The sequence below is a fragment of the Acanthopagrus latus genome, chromosome 24 (genome assembly GCF_904848185.1).
Source record: "Acanthopagrus latus isolate v.2019 chromosome 24, fAcaLat1.1, whole genome shotgun sequence".
Classification (NCBI taxonomy): Eukaryota; Metazoa; Chordata; class Actinopteri; order Spariformes; family Sparidae; genus Acanthopagrus; species Acanthopagrus latus.
The window spans coordinates 4,801,126-4,823,637 of NC_051062.1; the positions used below are offsets into that span (position 1 = coordinate 4,801,126).

Here is a 22,512-nt window from a genome sequence, read left to right on the forward strand (position 1 = left end):
TTCATTTTGTGTCTTAAAGGAATCCCGTTCTTCCAAAAAATACATTTAAAACTCATATTTGTATTGTTTTCTTCATTTTGTACTTGCTTCCGACCTGCATAAGGTTGATCTTTTGGAGTTCCCTCTTGTCAAGTGCAGCTTCAGCATTCTCTTCTCATGCGGAAGGGTGCTTGACAAAACGGCAGCCCAGATTCCCCCCCAGTCGTAGGGCAGTCCAGTCTGAGCAGGAGTGGATGAACTGACATGAATGAACTTTTAATCAGACACTTTTCCTCAAAATCTCCTCAATTTAGACACAATAGGCCACTGGAGAGGCATGAAGTCTGGGACCATCTGAAGCTCTTTTGCTGTCACAGACCCTCTATACAGTCAAAGGCACATTTAAACTTCCTTCCTCCATTCATCTTGAATGCCTTTAATGACTAGCTATCTGACACTGAATAAAAATATGACGTAAGGAAGAAAAAGTGGTTTGAAAAGTGGAGGGTTCATTCACAAAGCATTCGATCTTTCAGTGTGAACTGCCTCACCGATTATGTGCGATAATATTACAGGTTATGTCGACACGAGAGCTCTGATGTAGTAGTTTTATGGAAGTGACATTTAAATTATCTGCAGTTGCACTTTTATTCTTGGATGGACTCACGCTCTGAACATGCCGGTGCTGACTGTATGCGACAGTGAAACAGTAAAACCAAAGGACACATAGTAAGAGACACAAAAATATCTGTAAAATGTTTTTTTTAATAGATTCATGGATCATTGAAAAAACAAAAAAAAACAAAAAAAACAGGAAGTGAATTTATTGTGCCAAGAGTCATTACTGTACCTTGATACATAGTGTGGAATAATAAATCATTCAAGCACAGAACTTATTCCAAAACACATGATAATAAAACACAATAACTTAAAAATAATCATATAATTAACACAGCGGTCGATCTGAAACAACCTGCATAAATTATTATCTCTTTTCTAAATTGTAAATATCTTAGTATTATCATAGCTTTACATATTCATTTTTTCGGGGAATATTTTTATATTTACTATTATCATTCTTGTCTGAAAATAATCTATGTGGTAAAATATGAAGCAGTGGTAAATGCAGTGCAATTCTAGTGTCCCTGTTTTTCCAGCATTTCTAATAAATGTTCCTCCCATCATCCAGAAAAGAAAAAAAAATAAAAACCTGCATCGCAATTCAACAGGGATGAAATCAGTTCACTTTTACACAGTCATTCAGAAATTCAAGCTAATATTTATAGTGTGAATAAAGTCACTGGACTGACAGTGAAACATTTTTACTTACATTTCTACAGGTAATTTATTATAATCACAACTATAAATATCTGTAGTAAAACTGCACTTTTATGAACTGATTGAACTAAAAAGTGAATTCACTCCAGCCCTGTACAATGTTAGAGCACATTAAACTGAAACTCAACGGCTTCTTGAAACTGCTACGGCAAACAATATAATTATATTGTATTTATGTACATTATATACATCTTTTAAATAAGTTACATAATGCACAGGTAAAAGGGTATCTATTAGGTATCATTACAACGTTCTGTGACAGTATGGCTTTGTAAATATACATTACAATATTGTCATCAGAAAAAGCAAGTGCAGTCAGATATGACTGCCTTTCAGCATCTTACTAATTTTTACAGTGAGAGTTGTATGTCATTTTAACTTTGAGCGTAACTGCAGCGAGTCATACACTTTATAGATTTCCATCCAGACCGTATACGAAAAATGACTCTTCCAGCAGACTCAAAAATAGCAAAATGCTTAAAGACAGACTTATGCTGACCGTGTAGTCCACACTATAAAGCATAAGGAGTAGCCTCTACTTGCTAAGCAGCGTTTTAAGGGAGCGGGTGAGTGCGTTAGCAATGGCCGACATGGTGCTCGAGTGGCGGACCAGGGCTTTCACACTGTGCTCCCCTGGTGCTCCAACAGTGGCAACCTCTGCTGCTTTGAGCAGACAGATGTAGTTCATGACAACCTCGTCAACCTTTGCCACAACCTCTCTCTGTTGATGTGAGGCTGAGGCCCCGAGACCCCTGACCAGACACATACAAGCTTCACAGAGGCAGCATAGCACCTGGAAGCTACAGGTGACAGCTAGCAGCATCTCCTCAGGACTACTGTGGGCCTGTGCCATCCGCCGGCACGCCCGGCCTAATTCTTTCGACTCAACAGAGAGGAGCTGCTTGTACTGGGACACGTCCTGCAGAGGCATCTGGGGTCCACGGTCGCAGCGACCTATGCTGGATCTCACCAGTGCGATGAGCTCGCTGGCATCACGGCGTACGTCAGTGAAGCCGGATGGGAAGCCATACATGCGGTCCTTCAGTGCGTTGATTCGTGCGAGACGGTCACTGAAGCTCATGTTATTGAGGACCTCCCCGTACAGCTGCTCCCCAGCTGCATCCACTGCTGAGCCACAGGGCAATATGGCTGCAGCTGGATCGTCATGATCAATATCGCCACGGCTGCGTCTCGGCCTCTCCCATTCAATCTCATCATCTTCACCCTCACTCTTACGTTTAAAGAAGCAGTAGCTAAAAGGCCCGTTGCACCTCCAGGGACTGTTGTCCAGTTTTTGAGAGCCCTTCATGTGTTTAGCATCCTTTTGCAATGGAAATGCCACAGACGCCCTTCTACTGTCTACCCTATTGCCTGTAGACCAGCACGTGGTATGAGAAGACACAGAGCCCTGGGAATAGCTCTTGGAGAGCCGCTTCCTCGTTGGCCTCCGCTGGACTTTGGTCTCACCTTGCTGGGGCACAGATGGCATCAAGGGCTGCTGGCTCCGGCTTCGGCTGGGCTTGTCAAACAGAACCTCCACACTACCAGAATTGGCAGTCACATTGCTGCAGCTGCGTTTGAGCTCCCGGCCCCGTTGCAGATTATTGCTGAAGGGATCTGTCTGTTGCAGGGTTGGAGTGACAGAATGAATGTGGTTCTGATTCTGCCGGGACTGGGTGGGATGAATGGAATTCTGTGTGCATCCTGAGTTGGTGGAGCTAACGTTGGCTTGCATGGAAAGGGGCAATGGAGGAGGTGGTGGGGGAGGAGGTGGAGGAGGTTGAGATTGTGAGCTGGGAGTTGGAGATGTAATGCAAGCCCTATTGCCAGCAGATGTCTGTCTGATAAAAGCTGAAGGATGGTCTCCCCTTCCTAGTGTGATGGTGTTGAGGTCTGCTCGTTGACCACTTACACTGGGGGCAGCAGAGAAACAAAGAGAATCATTAGGACGAGAAGACTGACGAACAGCATGCTTTGCTCTCGGATCTGATCTGAACCAGTCCTCTGTGGTGCCACTAGGTTGGCTTCTTGACCGAGGTGGGGCACGATTAATGGTGCCCCCACCCTCACGGTTTCCACCTGGAATAAATCCACCATCACGGCTGATACAGCCCTCTCGCTTATACAGTGACAGGAAGTGCTCTGGGTCCATGCCACTCCTCTCTAGTTCACTTTCCAGGCCAGAAAAGGAGCTCCTCCTCTCAGCAGTAGCTGGCCTGAAATCTAGAGTGTCATTCACTCTCTGAGCATGCATGTCAGGACTTCTCTTGAGTTTGGCAGGAAGTGTGGCTGAATGGTATGACCGTTGATTTTTATTTGCCAGCTGCATGGTGGCTGAATTAGGGTTTACTAAATTTGGACTGAGGAATGGGGATGATATGGAGGAAGGCATACATGGGCAGCGAGCAATAGTATTCCCCCTGTTCTTTACCATTTCAACAAGCTGAGGGTTGCTAGTGATAAAGCGCCTGGTGTCCTTTTTAACTGCCCCTCCCATGCCTGCACTATGCAGTTTCCCTCCCTGATGCATCTGGCTGACAGTTAGATAGTTAATCAGCTGTCTGTAGGCCTCACTGCCTTCCTTCTGGTTCAGCCCCTTGAGACAGGCCTGCTGTTTAGCATGCAGTTCATTGTTGGATCTTTTGCTTCCAGTACCTGTGGTCTCTTTATGCTTAGATGGCGTGGCTGAAGAAGGGCGCCCTGGTTCACCTCCCGCAGCAGGAGGGTGAATGTTGGGCAGCATTTTCCGAAGGAGGGCAGGGTCTGCGTGAGGGTGGAGGTCCTTTCCCTGAGGGCCCTGGACAGGGATGCCGCGAGGGATTCCCGGTTTGTTATCATCATAGTTTAGCACCCTGAGTAATGAGGAGGAGGAACTAGAAAGCGGGTGCCTTTGCAAATGGTGGTGTTTTGACTCAACTGCACCAGGGCCAAGTGGTGAGTCAGTTGGGGTGGCACAGGCACTACTGTTTGTGCTGCCACCAGCATCTAGGGATGAGCACAGAGAGCCCTGTAGTGAACTGTGGGCTTCTCCTTGCAAATTTGAAATCCTTTTCGCTAGATGGTACTCACACAGCCGTGCAACACTCTGCTGTCTAGAAATCGGCTGATGGTCACTCTGTATGTCCGATCCCTGGTCAGACCCTGCTGATCTGGATTTTTTGGTTGGGGACAGCAACGATGCTACAACTAGATGTTCGTCTTGCTCAACTGCTGCAGCGCCATTATCTACATTACAGTTCCCCATGTTGACTACATCTAACATATTATCAGAGGTAGAGGAAGGAGGGCGGGGAACTCTGTGATGGTCACGAGAAAGGCTATTCATTGCAAGGCCCTCAGCTGCACAGTTTTCTGCCAAAAAAGCACTTTGTCTTCTTTGACCCTCCCCTCGCTCGCAAAATGACGTGCGCTGGTCCAAGTCCAGACGACTGCGGCTCCCACTACTCTCCCCTCGATGCAAATCCCTCGTGCTGAAAGTGTTATATTTCCCGCTGGAGTCTGCAGATTTTTTGTGATGCTTGCCTCCTGGTGTGGTGGAACTTGGGCGCTGTAGAGTGGATGAGAAGTTAGTCTGGGGCCTCACCTCCAAGCTGTTTGGCCCCGATGATGCGGTGTCCAAGAGGGGGCTCCGTCTTGGAGGAACTGCTGGAGGCTGAAGGTGCCGTGTTGGACTACGGGGTTTCTTCTGTATCGTTCCTCCTGTACTGGGTGAGACGGGGAATTCTGTTTTCTCCTCGAGTAAAGGTTGGTACCCTTCCCTTGTGGCCACTAGAAGACGCATGTGGCTCTCACTGAGCCTGTGAGTAGCAGCCAATTCAGAGATTTCAGTCATCTCTGAGGAGTTGGTCTCATTGCCAGAATCCGAGGACGACTCTGGGCTGAAGCCTCGAGATGCATACACCCCTAAAAGGTAAGAGAGACAAAATTAAACATGGGTAACTAAAAGTTAACTTTTGTTTAATATGTATTGCTTTTTATATCACGTGACCGTATTTGCAATTTATAAGAAGGCACATTGTACAAAGTTCTACAGGATTCTTTTCAGGTGTCATGGATGTGTTTTAGGAGTGTGCTCACAGTTCTTATGAAATGGCTAGTGATGTGCTATTTGCTTCAGCATCAACATGTGTTTCCTCTAAAAAAATCGAAACCACACTTGAAGGACAGACATGGGTCGTCATATCTTGGTCGGGATCACAAGGCGCTTCCACAGCCCGCTTGGAGGCAGAGCAGACATACTTCGGAGAGCATACATCCTAAGCGTAGATTAGCCCAACTCAGCAGTGTAAAACTGCCGATAGAAGTGCAAATCGCAGTGGCTCGGTTTGACTCGGTGTGGCCAATAACACCACTGGAAAAACACCCACCAGTGAGCACAACCGGATCAGGATGATACAACACGGCCAAAGAAAAGACAGAGGCCAGTGTGACAACAGGGAATACAGTACCAGTGTGGTTTTCTTGCAGGCTGGCTCTTTGGCTCCTGACACCCTGAAGCTGAGTCAGCAAACATGACAGCTCACTTAGCTGCTGAGTTATCTAAGCCAACTACCTCATGGCAGCTACATTTGTCAGCAATTAGTAGTAACCTGAACCACAAAGCCTCAAGCAGCTGTCTATCAGGAAACTCAATAAATCAACTTGGTACTGTTTACTATCCGTTGTCGTCATTTGAGGTTGCATACACCCCTGGTCCACAGGTGATCATTGAGAGGCTACTGGCTGGCAGGAGTAAGGGGTGACTTTCGCAACAAGTAAAGCTGAGGCAGAGCAGCCACAGGACAGCAGGCGATATATGTATATATTTAATGGAGGAAAGTTTCCTCCATAAAATATGATTCAGTTTCACCAAAACAAGTGAAGTTATAAACCCTTGGTGATAAAGCTGTGTTTTTGTACAGTACCTGGTCCCAAGGAACACTGCACTCTGGTAGTGTCCTCTTTTATACATCAGTGGCAGTGTCATAAAACTTAAAGAGAGTGTTTATTGGATGCGCAATGAATAATGGACATTTTCTTTTCTTATCATTTTCCAGGAAGTTACAAAACTGAAAATGTCTTTAAGAATACCTACAAAATGTTTTTTTTTCTTTTGGCCCACCCACTGGTGTAGGTGAGATATAGAGCAAGACATAAACATTGTCCTCATGGGAACTTTAAAGAGGACAAGAGGTCACTGAGAATTAAATCTGGATGGTAGCGAGAAGGTGCTTTATTTAGGACTGGCTGCACCAAGTAAAAGGATCCAAAAAAACAAATAATAAACGGTGATATTGTGGTGATCAAACATAAGTGTGCCTGCATTAGTATTCAACAGACCTGGGTTGTTACTGTTGGGTGGTGGCGGGGGAGGCCTCTGCTCAGAGACAGACAAAGCTTCCAGCGCCTGTAGAGTATTCACGACTGCATTCTCCAGCCTTCTCTCTCCTCCCATGCTCCCTTCCCCCTCCTCATGTGTTGGAACGGCGTCAATTAACGATACTGGGATATCGTCATTGTCATGTGTGCTCAGTGGCCTTCCCTCAGGGGCTGTGTCCTCATCCGAGCTGTCCCGGAAGCCCGGTGGTGGAGCCGCAATCGCAAGGTTGAGCGTCTCTAGCAGCGTGTCATCGTCTTCCTCGTCGACGCCGTCGTCTCCCTCAGGAGGAGGCAGTGATGTCAGGTCGATGATGTCATCAGTGGAACCAGAGAGCGTCAGGAAAGTAGATTTGCCGGCGGCCGTGGCTAACCCTCCCCCTTGGTTCCCACAGTTTTCTCCTCCTCCTCCTCTGTCGTCACCCACCGGTGTTCCACCTGTGGAGTCTTCTTCACAGGAGGCATCGTCGTCATCCTCTGCGTCGTCAGTTGTGTCACGGTAAAACAGATCCCTTAGCAGTGGCTCTTCGCCACCTTCCTCGCTTATAATGTTACTATAGACATGCGTGAGGCCACTGAACTGAAATGGCACCCTGTCCTGTGGCTGAAAGTCTGTGTTGTTGTGCATGTAGGGCGGTCTGTGCTCGGGTACCTCAGGGCTCTCCAGCAGTCTTTCATAGCCCATGTTCTTTGCCTTGTTCAACGGCGGGTCCCCCCCAAAAATAAATGACACTTTAGCGCTCCGCGGTGAGTCTTGAGTTTTGTGTCTGGTAGCAGGGGGAAGAGGAGGGGGCAACAGACTTCTCTGAGGCCCAAGGTCGGGGTTTTGCGGTTCGTGGAAGTAGGGAGAGATGCTGTTCTCTCTCTGCCCGTTGTCTGGATACTCAGAGTCCCTGTCGTAGTCCTCCTCCTGCCTGAGTGATGGCTCCTCGTTGTTCCCTAAAGATGTGCTGTATGGCCACTCCAAGACACGATCCTGACCTGCAGACAGCAGCAATACAAGGTCTTATTACTTTTTGCGTTTTATATTTTATGTTGATTAAATTTTAAAGCGTCTGCCTCTTCTTCACTAGAATCCATAAGTCTTTTCCCCTAGAAATGTGTCAGAGTGCAAGGATTCATCAGCCTCTGATGCGTGTGCTGCCTTCCAGAACAAAGATCGTGCATCTTGTTTCTACATCATTCCAGAGCCAAGTAAAAAGTGTGCCGGTAGAAAACACTCATTTTCTCACCTAAATGCAAATCCTTTCCTTGAAAAACTTTAAATACTGAGTGTAAACTTTGAAGTGTGAATGCCCTCTTGAAATTTTAAAAAGTTAAGACATGCCTGATCATCTAAATAACAGCTGAATCAGAGCTAATAGTTAATCAGAAAATAATTACCTATTCCCATATTGCATGTTAGCGTGTGAGACTGCATTTTGAGGATAAATAGGTAGCATAATTTGTCCTGGAGGGACCTGTGCTTTCATTACACTTATTTTAATCCATATTATCTTGGCCACACACACATATATGCACGCACACAAAGCTAATAAAGACTCACTGTTGTCATCCCCTCCAGTGCTGTTGCAGTGGGGCATGCTGAAGATAGATCTCCTTGCGTCCACTAGGAGGCGGTAGTAGCCCGCTGTTAAACAGGCCAGGTTCATTGCGTCACTCGACTCCATAATCAATGTGATGGGCTGTGAATAATAAGTAAAGGAGGCAGAAAGGAGGGAAAGCGTGACGAGGGAGAACAAACAAAAACAGATGCTTTAAATTGAGGACTCGGGATTAAAATAATATTTGCTTGTGTCTCTGTTTTCGGACAGAAATGTTCTCACCCTGACGTCCAGCACATGCAGCTCCAGTCGGACGTTGGTGTCATCCTCGGTGAGGATCTCGATGCGGTTGACGTGGCTGAAGTCAGCCAACAGGGCCACCAGGTTGGTCCGGGCGTTGATGACGTGACTGATGCCGTAACGTGGGCCCACTAACAGCGTCACATCTGTCTGTTTCTCCCCTTGCTACAAGAAGAAGTGTAGGCGGTTAATGACCGTTGAAAGTAATTCAAGAAAGACTTGGCAAAGTCTTTTCCTAAAAGTTTTTAACAATGACAGACACGCAGTAATAAACCAAACTGGAGTTTGCTCTCAAACTTTTACAGATCCTCTCCAGAGCTAATGGCCTTACCAAAAGTATTGATTTGAACTCCCTCCCTCCATACAGTCTGAGTTCGCTGAGGTACCTCAGGTAATGCACCTTGGCCTGCAAAGCAGTCAGCTGCACAGAGAAGAAGTGAAGTACATTAGTGAGCATCACCTGAAAAAGAAATCACATCAACCTGAACAGACGTGTTTGTCTCCTAATGTACGGATGTAAAGCACTCCTGGGCCATTCTGATCTGGGCCGCTGATTTTCCATTATATCCCATCATATCATTTAAATCTGATCAAAACCTGAAGCGCTTTTTATGGCTTGCTCGTGTGGATGTGTGCCTCTCAAGCCATTTAGGGTCAATGGGATTTTCAAAGCTCAAACCTGCAAGTACCAAAATCATTTTTGCAAAGTAACACACATATATCTCTGACTGACACATCTGATATATTCATTGCTTATTCTTCACTTTAACGAGCAAACTGTGTGTTTTCTTTTTTACCCGCTGTTTAACTACTCCATGCCGAGGGAAGGCAGTACATTTGTAATGCAAAAGCAGTTGAATAAAAATCACCACATTGATATATGCTTCATATTTTGAAATGACCTCATTACAATGCTCATCACACTTAAATGAACACTTCACCCAAAAATACAAATTCTGTCATCATGTTTTCACCCTGTGCCAATGGAAGGTCTGGTAAAGGTTTGTAGTCCAAAAACAAACATTTCTGGAGCTTCATTTTGCAGCTGTTTCTGAAACAACTCAAGTATCTGGAGACTTGTTCTAAAAGTAAGCAAATCAAACATAAAATGGCTCCATAGAGCTTGTCTGATGTAATTTAAGTAACTGGAAGACCCGAGTTGAATTTTACATTTTAAACCAAGTCCTCAGCTCAGAACGCTGCCACGTCAAGCTCCAGAACTGCTTCTTGTAATACTGAACTTCATCCAACTTTCCATTGGGGTGAGTAGATAATGACTGATTTTTCACTTTTAGATGAGCTACTCCTTCAGTAGGGTACGTCTACAGTACTGTACAATCTTCAGATTTTTTGCACCTGCATTTAAGACAACAGCCGGTCCACAGGCTAATGCTGTAATCATTTCCCTCACCATCAGTCTCAGAAACAAAGCGCTTATGGAACATCTGACCTTGCTGCTCGAAAACCAGACTTCTCCATTAAAAAAAGACTCAGTCTTAACCGCCGTCTCCTCGCAAGAACTGAGCGGGCAGCCTCTTTTTGGCGCGAGGGGCTGAGTGATAACTTCAAGGCGGTAATGAGAAAGCTAATTTGGAGCGTCAACGTTTTGAATTGCGCGTCAGTTCGCTGCTCGGCTGTACTCCTCCCTAATGAACAGACTGGATATCCAGCACCACTGTGAATGCAAATGACGAGCAGGCGCATCACGCCGCTCGGGCGCAGAGGGAAGAAATCAATATCCCGTTAGTATGACTGGCGTTCTGTAAACTTTGTACACACGTATAAACATATAGGGTGTAAAGGTGTGTTTTAAACATGAACTGCATTCCTTCATCCAGGACACGAGGCTGCATTAAGCAGAGCGAGCTGGGCATGAAGCAATACTGATTTGCCTGCTGATGGGGGATGTTGTTCAGTTGCCGTGAGCACTTCATGGCTCATTGATTGCATACATTGGGAATAAATTAGAGACTACGCGTGATTTTACTTTCCGTCAACTGAAGGCACACAACTACAAATATGCATTAATGTGTCTGTAACGTTGGTTTGACATCCAAACCTCCGCTGGCTTCAGCTGAAGAGCAGCACTATCACAACGGACGGTTTTATCTGTCTGTATCGTGCAAAGTCTGATGGATGTTGGCGCACAAACATGTTGAGCTTATCACCCTGTAGATTTGTTGACATGCGAAACCACAGATTACACCCTGAATATACATGGTATTTCATTTTTATAGTAAAAGTACAGACACAAAGAGAGCTTCATATGTTATGAAATGTTGTTTTCAGGATGAAAAATGGCTAGATGTGGAATAAAACTTGTTGTTCTACATTTTCCTATTACAAAATTCCATAAAAATGGGCAAAGGCCCGATTCTTTGGAATGATGTCCATCTTTAAAAATGGGTCAAAGCTATATAGTGTCATATTTTTAGACTAAGCAATTTCCTAAAACAGCCGGGATCTGTGGTTCATAGAAGGAAGTAAGGAGAAATGATATTGAAGGATTAATTCATATTTGGTGCTCTTGTGAGTATTTATGGCGGCAGGACTTTGTATGTGGGATTGTCTCAAAATAAACAGGGCTTGTGTTCCTCGCAGTGGAGGGACATGTCACCCAGCACGACATATTCTCAGCAGGGTTCACGCACATGCTTAAACATCAAATTCAAACAACTCTCAAATTCAAGGTGGCATGGTATGAGACACAGTTTTTATCATGAGAACTGGCATCTTTCATAGAAGTTTACGGACAACAAATAAAAAGTAGCAGAGGCTTGAATGTCTCAGTTGTGCTGCTGTGTTACTGCAATGGCAGGAAACTGCAGGAGACAGTGGAACCTCTGGCACGTGTCTATTAATGACTGTATTTCAAGGCCTTCATTGGACTGTTGGAGCCTGTCTTGGTCGCTGTTTGGCCAACAGTTGAGCTTCAGTGTCTCACTCACACTGCTGGTTTTGGTCTATATCTGTTGTTCAGTTCGAGGCTCTAACACTTGTTTTTTTTTTGCAACAGAGCGGCCGTGTCTCGTGCTTTCTGAGAATAAAGAAAATAAACCGTGACTTATTCACAACTACAGGCAAGGATCCCACGAGGATACGTTGTTGACTTCTCCGACGCACAGTCTCTCGCCTCACCCACAGGTCATTATAATTCAGCGTGGATAGAGTTTCTGTCTTCTCCGAGACGAAAACATCATCCCTCTATTCCGACTGTCTGACTGCGATCCACCGGCTAACCTCATTTGCATGACAGCTGATGGTAAATCACTCAATTGCGTTGAAACCATTGCCTGTTAATTTTGTTTTGGCATGCTGCTGATTTGTGCGTGTTGAAGTGAATGTGGGTGTCGCAGAATAAAGAGATCAGCAGCTGCCTGCATTATGAAAGTAGTTTCACAAAGTTCCGCTGAAGTCGGATCGGAGGCCCCTGACTGGGACAAGTCTGTGTGTGTGTGTGTGTGTGTGTGAATATGAATATTTTATTATGCACACAGTTTGACATGCACTTTGCTTATTATTCACATTAGCATTCAAGGTCTAGCTCGACAAAGGGTCTTAGGTTGACAAGGGTGAGAACCTTTACAAGGTCGCGCGTGGCAGCGGTGCTATTTTTGGATATTGCATCAGAAAACAAAGAGACGGTGTGTTTATTGTGTGTGTGTGTATGTGTGTGTGCGTATCAGGAGTTTATTAAGAAGGGCAAAGACAACACAAAAGAGAGCTGCTTACTTTTTTCCCCGGAGGCACGAGGTTCTGGTTGGTTTTGAGGATGTGCGTCAGAGCCTTCTTGATGTTTTTCTCCTTCATGCTGGACAGCACGGCGGGAGGCAGGAAGAGCGGCAGACCCCACTCCTTTCTGTTGAGGGGGAGATTGATTTCAGCATGAGGTCGCCCTTGGAAGAAGTATTTCTTCCAGTCTTTGGTTAAATATCTGCAGTTAAGAGCTGGAAATTGGATGACTTTCACTCTCAGACAGTCACTGAAGTGACTTTAAGGAGGAGAGTGTTCTCTGTGGAAAGTGGACTTCATTTACAAAATGAGAGTGTCTTTCTAACAGCTGCTGAAATGACTAGTCTAAAAACCTTGCTGTAGTTTAGGTAAAATGATTATTTACATTATTGATATTTTCCTGATCAGTTGGTTGATCATTTGGCTTATAAAATATCAAAGAACTGTGAAAAATGCTCATCACAGTAAATATTTGTTCCAGTTGCAGTCAGGAAAAATGTAATAAGCATGTTTCATTACAAAGATCTTCTTAAGTTGTTTTTTTTTCTGATTCTGTCGACCCTTGGACTTCTCCTACGCACCTGTCGATCCACAGGTGTGCAAAAGTTTTATTCTGTGAGGATGATGACTGAAACAATGAAGTATCAAAATAGGTATTTCCTATAAATACCTCAAACATGGACTTAATTACAGAACTTGCGTAAATGTACTTAGTTCCATTCCACCACTACAAATCTGTCCGTATGAGTGGCTCTTGCATGAGGATCAGTGTTTGGAGGTTTTGTGCATCCATCTCTCCCTGACAAACTTCTGGAAACTCATCAAAAGAAAAAAAAAAAAACTTTCAGAGAAGAGGACTGTCATTTATTATTGATGGCTCAGCTCCAGGCTGTACAACAGTTTAACATTACAGATCATGTTAGCGGTGGTAAAAACTCTCACGCACACACATACACCCACAGCCGCACTTACTGGATGTACTTGAGCGAGACCTTCTGGCTCTGCCTGGTTGTCATGGTGAGGATGTACATCTGCAGCGCGGCCAGTCGGAGCGCGGCGTCATACTTCAGCTCCGGTCCGAACCGTTCCAAGCACACGTCGTTACAACTCTGCAGGGAAAAGGCGGGAAAGCAAAGTTTCACGAGACGTCTGTTTTTTTTTAGGGCTTGTGAAGAGTGTTTCATCTGTCCACGGAGCAGCTCGGGCAGCAGGAGTACATCCTCACTCAGCTGAATGAAGTTCTCAGCCTTTGTGGCTCGAGAGTCCTTCAAAGGGATACAGTTTCCAGTCCTGGATGAAGGACTAGGAAGCACAAAAAGGTGAAATCTGACAGGAAAAAAAAAAAAAAAAAAAAAAAGCTTTTCTCCTCCCAGGCTATTTGACGTGACTAATTATCAAAAGAATCCTATGGGGAAGAGAGAAGTCATTTATAGAGGAGCAGCTGTAGTTGAAGACTTTATTTGCTAATGATCTTTTTGTTTAAACAAGATCCAATTTATTTTTTAGTAACTAAAAATCCCCTCCAAACCGTCTGGTAGATCGTAACCCCCCTCAAGGTTGACACTCGCTTTTTCATTTGTCACCTACTGATCAAGGAGTCAGCGAGCTTTAGTTCCTGTCATAATCAGAATCAGTTTAAGAACCTTCCTGGTGACTTTTGCCCACCTGTACATAGAGGTATTCAAATGCCACAGCGTCTCTCCGGAGCAGCTCCACGGGGTCTCTGGGCACGAAGCTGACTCTGAAGAAACACTTCATCTTGTCAGAGCCGGGCCTCTGGGTCACCTGGGCACACAGACGGGGGGAGAGGAAGAGAGACACAATACAAAGCTGATGAAGCGCCCGCAATAACGTGATGGAAATAAAATCCACTACCAGATAAAGTCCTGCATTTCATTCACTAATACAAGCCCAGTAAAATACACCAGCAGAATGGCTTACTTTCTTATATTCTATTTTATGTCTCAGAGGTTTAACATATCTGTCAGTTCTAAGTGATTTCCCCCCTTCAAACTGTTTCCTTCAAATCTTTTCAGGCATCTGAAAGGCTAAATCAATCCAGTATTTTAACAGAAAGAGAGAGGTAAGAAAAAATACAAAATAATTTCTGAAGGAGAGGATCTTATTTTGAAAAACCTTGTGGGCTGCCTGGTTAACAGAGGAGTCCACTGATGCACCTGGTTTTACAATCAGTAGCAGCCAGTGATGGAAGGTAACAGAGTGCATTTACTAAAGCACTGTGCTTCGGTACAAATTAGTACTATTAATACTATTAATAGTATTTGAGTACTATTTTGACAAAATATCACTACTTCTACTCAAGTGTAAACTGTTGGTACTTTACACAACACTGTCGGCATATCATGATATATCCTGTTCTATAAAATCTGCAAACTAACTGTCAAATAACTACAGTAGAGCAAAAAAGTTCAATATTTGCCTTTGAAATGTATGAAAAGTCTAAATTAGCATCAAAAAGCTCAAATATAGAATAAATCCATAGCAGGGGTGTCAAATGTTATTCAAACCACTCTACCAATTCAGCAGCAGCAACCCTGAAAAAAAAAAAGAAAAAAAAGCCGACTTGCTTGCTCGTGGCTGTCTGTGCATTTGACTCCATTTCTTATTCAAGACAAAACCACAAGACCAGCATCGCCTCTTAAATATTGATTATGTTTTATAAATTATTTAACGTGCGAGCGTTGAGAGGGCAAGAGAGCGAGAGACAGACACAGAGTCTATTTTCTAATTCAGGGACGACCAGTTTTTTCTTCTCCTCTACACCTGTCACCTGGATTGACACTCAGGTGTATTACAGTATATTGTGTGTTTAATCAAGCGTGACGGGGGGGGGGGTGACTCTTAAACATTCATCTGCCGCTGAGTGCGCCATGTGCTCAGCTTCACATCTGAACTGTGCGGTGTGAATATTAAAATTGTCCTCTTGTGATCCTGCAACCTCATTAGAATGGAGCGGGCAGTGTGGGCGAGTGAGTGTGTATGTGTGTATATGTGTGTGTGTGTGTGTGTGTGTGTGTGTGTGTGTGTGATGTCTGGGCATTTTTGGGGTATCTGCAAGTGTGTGTGAGAGGGTAGGTGTAATGTGAGCTGTCGCCCCTGCTGTGCCAGTGCTGATAAATGACAATGGGGTACAAATGCTTCTTGAATACAGAGCAGGAGTGTGTGTGTGTGTGTGTGTGTGTTTGTGTGACAGATGGGAAAATGAGACAAAGAAAGCAGAAGAAGGAGAGGAAACATCTCCTCACCTGAGAGAGCATCTCCTGTTCGTGCAGGAGAAGCAGTTTGCTTCCAGAGCCTTCCGTCCTCTGCTCCAGCACAAGGGAGAAGTGCTCGATGCATTTGATCGACAGCTTCTCTTGCAGCGTCAGGAGCACGTCCTGAAATAAATATGCCACACGGATAGTCGCTTTATAGTTACAGCGCATGCTCTCTGTGTTCACGCGCATCGTGGTATACTGCCTTGGGAGGAACAAGAAATACATGTACTTTCACTAGAACAGTGGCAAGACGAAACAAGAAGTTTTTTAATGATGTGAGATGAATTACTAATTATAACTCATTAAAAAGGTCCATCTCTGTCGGGATCCCTTCCCCTGTGCTGTCAGAGACTGAGAAGACAATGTGAGCCTGACGGTGGCAAAAGAAGAAGCACTTCGACTGACAAAGTTGCCAACAATAGAGCATGGATGCCCAACTCGCCCCCATCGGGACACATATGGCCAAGAAATAACTGATGATAAGTGATGAACCTGCCCAGCATGCAGCTTCATATCTAAAAGATGTGCAGTGTAATAGCTGTCCACATGTAAACCTGATGTTTAGGCTGAAACACAGTGAAAGGCAGTACATGTCTATTTGAAGACGCTGATTAAACGTTCACACGTAGACCCTATTTCAACAGGATTTGCAATACCTGATTACAAGTGAGAAATCTGAAAATGATGACAAGCAGAAAAATTTGCCCATTTTAGAGATTAATAGGCATCCTTACTGCAAAAACAAAAACTATGATACATTTTAAACCAGGGAGACGAAGCTCAAACCACCAATCGAATTGAATTGATTGGGGGGCCTGTTTCACAGCAGCGAGCTCAATGACTCTGTGACATTAATGTATACATTTTCAGTCGACTAAATTGGGTCTGTCAAGCTGAAACGTCTAAATGAAGTCTTTTGCTCGCTGGGTGCTGTCTATGTCTGGGCTACATGTCCTGTTAAGAGCTGGGATTTGATATTTACATGATGACACCTGAACACAACACAGAGACCTACTTGTTACTTTCCAGAACATGCTTAACCTTACATATAAAAAGTACATGCATACCATTTATTTTCATGTTATATCTATGTGGGTTGGAGACTGCCTCTTTTCACGGTCATCCAGACTGTGAAAAGGCACATGTCTATAATCAGGGGGAGCAGGCGAGCTGTAACCGTGGTAACAATTGCGTGACAGGGCAGCACAATCTCTTTATTTGGCAGAAAAAAATAAAGCCTGAACCAGGATTTAGCCCACAATTACATTCTGGCCATTGCAGCCCAGCCCACAGCTGCCAGCTGAGGTAATTAACTGGACCAATTCTATCATTTTGTGTACAATATGTAAATCTAGGGCCCAGGTAGAAAAATACCGGAATTTTACTTTTAATACAAAAATTGATTTTATTGATCAATACTAGATGAGAAGTCTTGTTAAGATAACATCAGAATATTAATGCTGAGGCTGAGGAGACGAGAAGCGCCGGATTATATCTGAATCCACAAGTCGGAAAGTGAAAAACTTTGCCACGTCGCCTGAATAAATGAGCTGCTCAAACAAATGAAACTCAAAATGTGTGCGCGCACCGAGACACACTAATTTGCACTCCAAATGAATTTCTGCTTGTGTAATTATAGATGCTGCGGAGACTGCTAATTTTGTTTGAGCGTGCCCACCGGGGTGGGGTGGCGTGGGGAGGGGTAGAACACACACATGCAATGGGCACATACCTTGATAGAGGTACTGCTGTCAAAGCGAAAAGACTTTGTCTGCCCGTTCTCCAGGTAGACCTTCAGGACATTTGGCATGAACAGAAGAGAGTTGTCCTTCACCGGGTTCTGCAAAAGGAGCCACGTGATCAGCGTTTTCAGCGCTCCAGCGAAACAGATGAGGTTTGGTATGTGAAAAAGGAATTCATAAAGTGTCTTATCTGTCTGGCATTTACTGAACTATCTGTCTTAATGATGTAAGTGGCAACCATCTGGCACTGCTTATATAGGTCATACATGATGGTGTGTGCGTGTGTGTGTGTGGTAGAACTCACTGGAACCTGGCCGTTTATGATGACCTCCTCTGCAAAGCGCACTTTGACCGGATTGGACTTGAGCATGGCTTTTTTGGCTGCACTGATGAACGCTGATTTAGGGGACTAAGAGGCAAGCGTCCAACGGAGAGAGAGACAGGGCGAGATAGGGAGGGAGAGAGAGACAGAGACAGAGAGGAGGAAGACAGATGAGAGAAAGAGAGATAAAGAGATGCACATGAACAAACAAAAAGGGGAAAAAAACCCCCCACATATTTCCAGCACATTAGCTCAACATGTTACATTTGTAAATCTTATTAACAGAAAAACCTCTAATTCCCTAATAATTGGAAAAGTGCAAACCACACACAAGCAATGCATTTATTTAGTAATTACATTTTGGTTTCCTCAAACACGAGCGTGGTGCAATGCATTCATAGTCAAAGACAGTGAATGGAGCAGGAATATAAGGTCGTCCTTTCGTCCCCCTCAAATTTAAAGCCCAGTGTTTTTCTATATTTTTCTTGTAGCAAAAGTAGCAAAGTGCAAGTAAAAGTTCTGAATTCACTGTCTTATTTAAAGCACAAACGTTACAGCACTCATTATGTAGAATGGCCTATTTCAGAGTAATCGATAATAAATATGAAATTACTGGATGAGAACCAGTGGCACACAAACGTGTACATAAGCTATAGTTATAAATAATATGATTTATGAGTTGACTGTATTAATTTCAATTATTTTAAATTGTAGAGAAAATTGTAACTTAAGCGATCAAATAAATGCAGTTGAGTGAAAGTACAATATGGAGGCATTGTTTTCCTGAGTGGAATTATAAAATAATGTAAATTGAAACTACTGTGCCTTAAGATTGGACTAAAAGGTGCAGTCTGTACTTTTGGGGAGGAAATTTTAAGAAAAGAAAGAAAAGAAATCAGTTTAAGAAAAGAAAAGAAAAAGATTTTCATGCTTAAACAAACTCGATAAACAAATTATTATATTTCTGTGACTGAATGATTTGTAGAATACGTAGTTTAATTTAAAAAAAAACAACAAAAAAACAAAAATGGATTTATAACGGTCCGCAATCATTTCCTAAAGTTTCTAGGTAAGGTACTTTACAGAAAATTTTGCTAACGGGAGTGAAGCTTGCATTTGTTGGGGACTATTTTTAGCCGTGGATTAACAACCACTTCCTTCTCTAATGAGTTTTTACAGCAGCAGGTCGGTGAGAGTGGGATTGAATCAACATAAACAACTGTTTAGAGTTTCACTCTTGACCTTGGAGGCAGCAGCTGACAAGACACGCTCACCTCAAGGTTAGGTTCAAAGCCGCTCTGGAGCTTTTTTACTCAAATCAAATGGTCTTCATTATCAGTTGGATTTCAAACCCAGTGCGATGCTGTGGCTCACTGATGTGTGATAACAGTTCTGGGACAGGCGAATCGACAATGAGTGCTACTTTGGATCGATTCCTTGCTGGATTTCACCAGAGTTTTTGAGCATAAGACAAATATGGAACATCGCCAGTTTTTATCCTTTAAATACAGGACAGAGTTTAACAGGACTGGAGGGGAGCCCAAGCCTGTGTTTACCGAGAGAACACTGGAGTTACAAGCCACAAATCTATCCTCTCCGAATAAAATGTCAAGGGCAGATAATGTCCTTTACAGAGTTGAAATTGCTTTTCAACAGAAAGGTTATGAAGATTCAGAGGGACAGATACTATGTCATCACCACCACGTTCATGTTCCCGATGATATAAAGGCAGCAATAATCCATTTTTCCTCAGTATATCTGATACATACAATCGTTGCGCTGTGGTTCGAAAAAAAAAAAAAAAAAAAGACCGTTGGGTGAGAGCTGATCTACTCACAGGATACGGCTGGACAACAGTCAACATGATGGATTCTTTGCAGCTCCTGAAGCGAGAAGAGAGCGAATCAGAGAGTCAACAGAATCATCAGAAAAAAAACAACAACAATCACAGCGAACAACAGCGTCAGATAAGCAACTAGAACTTGATTAGCTTGGCTGAAATGGAATGAGATGCCTCTGGCAATCACCGCTTAGAAGACGCTGTTAAAAGCACAAACACATACACACACATGCAGGACACCCATTAGTTTCCCATTTAAAAGAAACATGTGATAGTATTTCCGGAGGAGTGAAACATGATTTCCGAGCGCAGTCGCCTGCATCGAATTCGCAAAAAGTTTTAGGTTTTCAGCCAGGCATCGGGGTGTAAAGCATGACTGACACTTAGCAGGCAGTTCATTAGAGTTTCACAATGTTTTGCGAAATTAAACATGCGATTTAAAAAAAAAAAAAAGATCTTGAAGGCAAATGAATGAGAATGAATTTGTTTCACTGTGATTCTGTCTGGCCCCGTTCTTAATGTTTGATTGGGATTAAACTTGACATTTAATTTACATTTTTCTAAATTACAAATGTTGTCCAGATGTGCCTTAAATAAATCACATGAAGCCACATTATGCTTCAAATCTGAACATGCCTCAGGCTCACGCAAGCGATTTTATTGCCGATGACAGGTTTAAACAGTTGAATCATTTCCCACTCAACATGGAGTAGATGCGTTTCTCATGTATCTTTTTTTTTGGGGGGGGGGGCGGGGGGGCATTTCTTCAGAAGCATCACTGAAAGAAGTTCAGAAGGCCTGCACACTATCCAGAAAAAATACTTTATTCCAAACTTTCTGAGGCATTATTTATCTTGGAAGGGTTGGAATGGATGTTGCTGTTAAGTTTTGTATGCCACTTTTTTTTTTCTGTTAGTTTTTTACTGCTGTGAGCACCAACAATTTATTCAACCACTGGCCTAGGGAGGAGGCAGAAATCTCAGAGGTGGATATCTCCAAATTCAGACAAATAAAACCCCGATAGCTGGATTGCATTAGAACTAGCAGGGAACCATATATTTTTCTTATGGGAGTGAATTGGTCCTTTAAATTTCAGGTTATCAACATGTTTGGATGATCCACAAGGTTTCTGAGCCCACCTGACGAGGTCGATGACTCGCTCCCTCGGGGCCGAGCTGACAGGTTCATCGTTGATCATGATGATCTCATCGCCTGGCAACAGCTTCCCCTCCGATGGACCACCTACACACAAGCAAAGAGATTATCTATTACTGAATCAGCGCCGGAACGGATGCAAACATGTGTCGGGTCATTTTGCGAAAGCATCGACCTTGCTTGGGCGTGTCTGCTGACACATCTAATAGGGTGGGAGCGTTAATAAACCGCGCCGTCCTCAAGCGCATACTGTGTATTCCTTTCCTCTGCCAGCAACTTGAAATTGAATATGCATTAGCTCAATTGTCTGCTTGGAATTCAGCAGCTCATTGATTATTGAGATTCCTAATCACTGCGTGTGTCTGTGCAGACACTGGAGCTGGCAGGTGATTGGGGCCTGTCAGAAGTGGTTTGGCTGTAATTTGGCAATCATCTGATCAACCAAAATATACTTACAGGAAAATAACAAACTAATTTGTGTTTATTTTCTGTCTTGTATTGGACCAATACTACTTAACTGTTCAATCACGGGCTGGAGAAGACTTTCGTCTGCACAGTCTCCTTCTAAACAATCATTACAGCAACTGTTTGCACTGACTCTTCAAACAGAGAGGAGGACCTAATGAAACTGCTCAGCGCAGCCATTCAATGTGCAAACTCTCAGACTGTCAGGCTTATTAAGATATTAGGGCTTTTTTTTCCTGACTTTGTTCAAGGTATGTTATTTTCTGTCAGTTGTTTTGTGAAGTATTTTATCATGGAGCCAGAGTTGAGTGTTTGTAGTACAGGCTTTTGCATATTACTATTCTGGCATCAGTCGTTCGACATTAATTTGAATGAATGGGCTTCAGCATCTGGACGTAATCCCTTTAAAAAGTCCTCTGCCATTTGATCCAGGTGTTACGCTTTGGGAATACCAATGCAGCTGAAGTCAGGGCTGCAATCAGGACCGCGTCAAAGTGAAGGACAAGTCAAAGTCAGAGCAGTTTAGAGATCAAGTCAAGACTGTAGTAAAGGGTAAAAAAAAAAAAAAACACAACGGTTCACATTCAATAAGCAGAGCAGAGAGAAAACCTACCTGGAGTGACAGAGCGGACCACCACCGGTTTCTCGCTGCCTGCCACGAAGCCGAAACCCAGGACCGGGTCCCGTCTCATCTCCACCAAGCGAGGGGCGGGAGGGACCCCGTCCAGGTGAACCTCCTCCAGGGAGCTGCTCTGGGACACTTGGCTGGAAAACACAGGAACAGGATGAGCACGGTGACTAAGAGAAGTTCGTCAAGTGAGTCAGCGAATAGTTTGACTTCGGCCGGGTAGGTAATGGGCACAATGACTGTTACAGGGGTCAAACCTGTCAAACGTATTAAAGGGAGGTCTCTTAAAAAAATATGACATAGTGCGCATTTAAAATCCAATCAATGCGTTCATCCCTACAGGAGAAGTAAGTTTTAGCTCGGAGAGACAACATTAAACTTTGAATGAAGGATTAGAGTTATCTGATCAGTGGTTCATAAATCAGAGCCTTGGCTTAGGTTTGGTCATTAGCACAACACTCCATGCTTAAGAGCCACTTATAAAAAGAGGGCACAGGTCCTGCATTCATAAAAGGCCTCGGATCTTCTTGAACCTATTTGACTCTCCCACCCACATAAAAGTCTGCAGACCATTCCAAATAAAAGTGCACTGATCATTTAATCAAGTCACAGCTCTTCAGTTTAAAGGGCTTGTATATCTATTTTAACCACGTTTGTCTACTTCAACATGTTTTCTGCTTTACCTCTGCTGTTGTGGCTACTTTCCTTAACACTTCAGAAAAGACGTTTCACGATTAGCGGTTAGCTACGATTAATGAGGTGAATTTGGATACAAATATATCACACTCCTCAGTTAGGAATGGATTTAATGGTGCATTTTGTCTTCTTTAACAT

General features: G+C 43.7%; 1 protein-coding gene across 4 annotated transcripts in view; it reads right to left on the reverse strand.

The window, feature by feature from the left end:
• Positions 1-621: 621 nt before the first annotated feature.
• LOC119015641 (FERM and PDZ domain-containing protein 4-like) overlaps positions 622-22,512 on the reverse strand; it is a 76,114-nt gene continuing 54,223 nt past the window's right edge. For 3 of the 4 annotated variants that reach the window (XM_037091850.1, XM_037091852.1, XM_037091848.1), the window contains 14 exons: positions 21,664-21,815; positions 20,570-20,672; positions 19,428-19,473; positions 17,573-17,677; positions 17,259-17,366; positions 15,515-15,646; positions 13,914-14,033; positions 13,221-13,357; positions 12,249-12,375; positions 8,848-8,937; positions 8,499-8,681; positions 8,219-8,357; positions 6,637-7,653; positions 622-5,220 (listed from right to left, as the gene is read on the reverse strand). In XM_037091850.1, coding sequence (XP_036947745.1) covers positions 1,853-5,220; positions 6,637-7,653; positions 8,219-8,357; positions 8,499-8,681; positions 8,848-8,937; positions 12,249-12,375; positions 13,221-13,357; positions 13,914-14,033; positions 15,515-15,646; positions 17,259-17,366; positions 17,573-17,677; positions 19,428-19,473; positions 20,570-20,672; positions 21,664-21,815 — 5,827 coding nt within the window. In that variant the 3' untranslated portion in view covers positions 622-1,852. The remainder of the gene's footprint in view (positions 5,221-6,636; positions 7,654-8,218; positions 8,358-8,498; positions 8,682-8,847; positions 8,938-12,248; positions 12,376-13,220; positions 13,358-13,913; positions 14,034-15,514; positions 15,647-17,258; positions 17,367-17,572; positions 17,678-19,427; positions 19,474-20,569; positions 20,673-21,663; positions 21,816-22,512) is intronic. The other variant, XM_037091849.1, reaches the window with a different exon arrangement.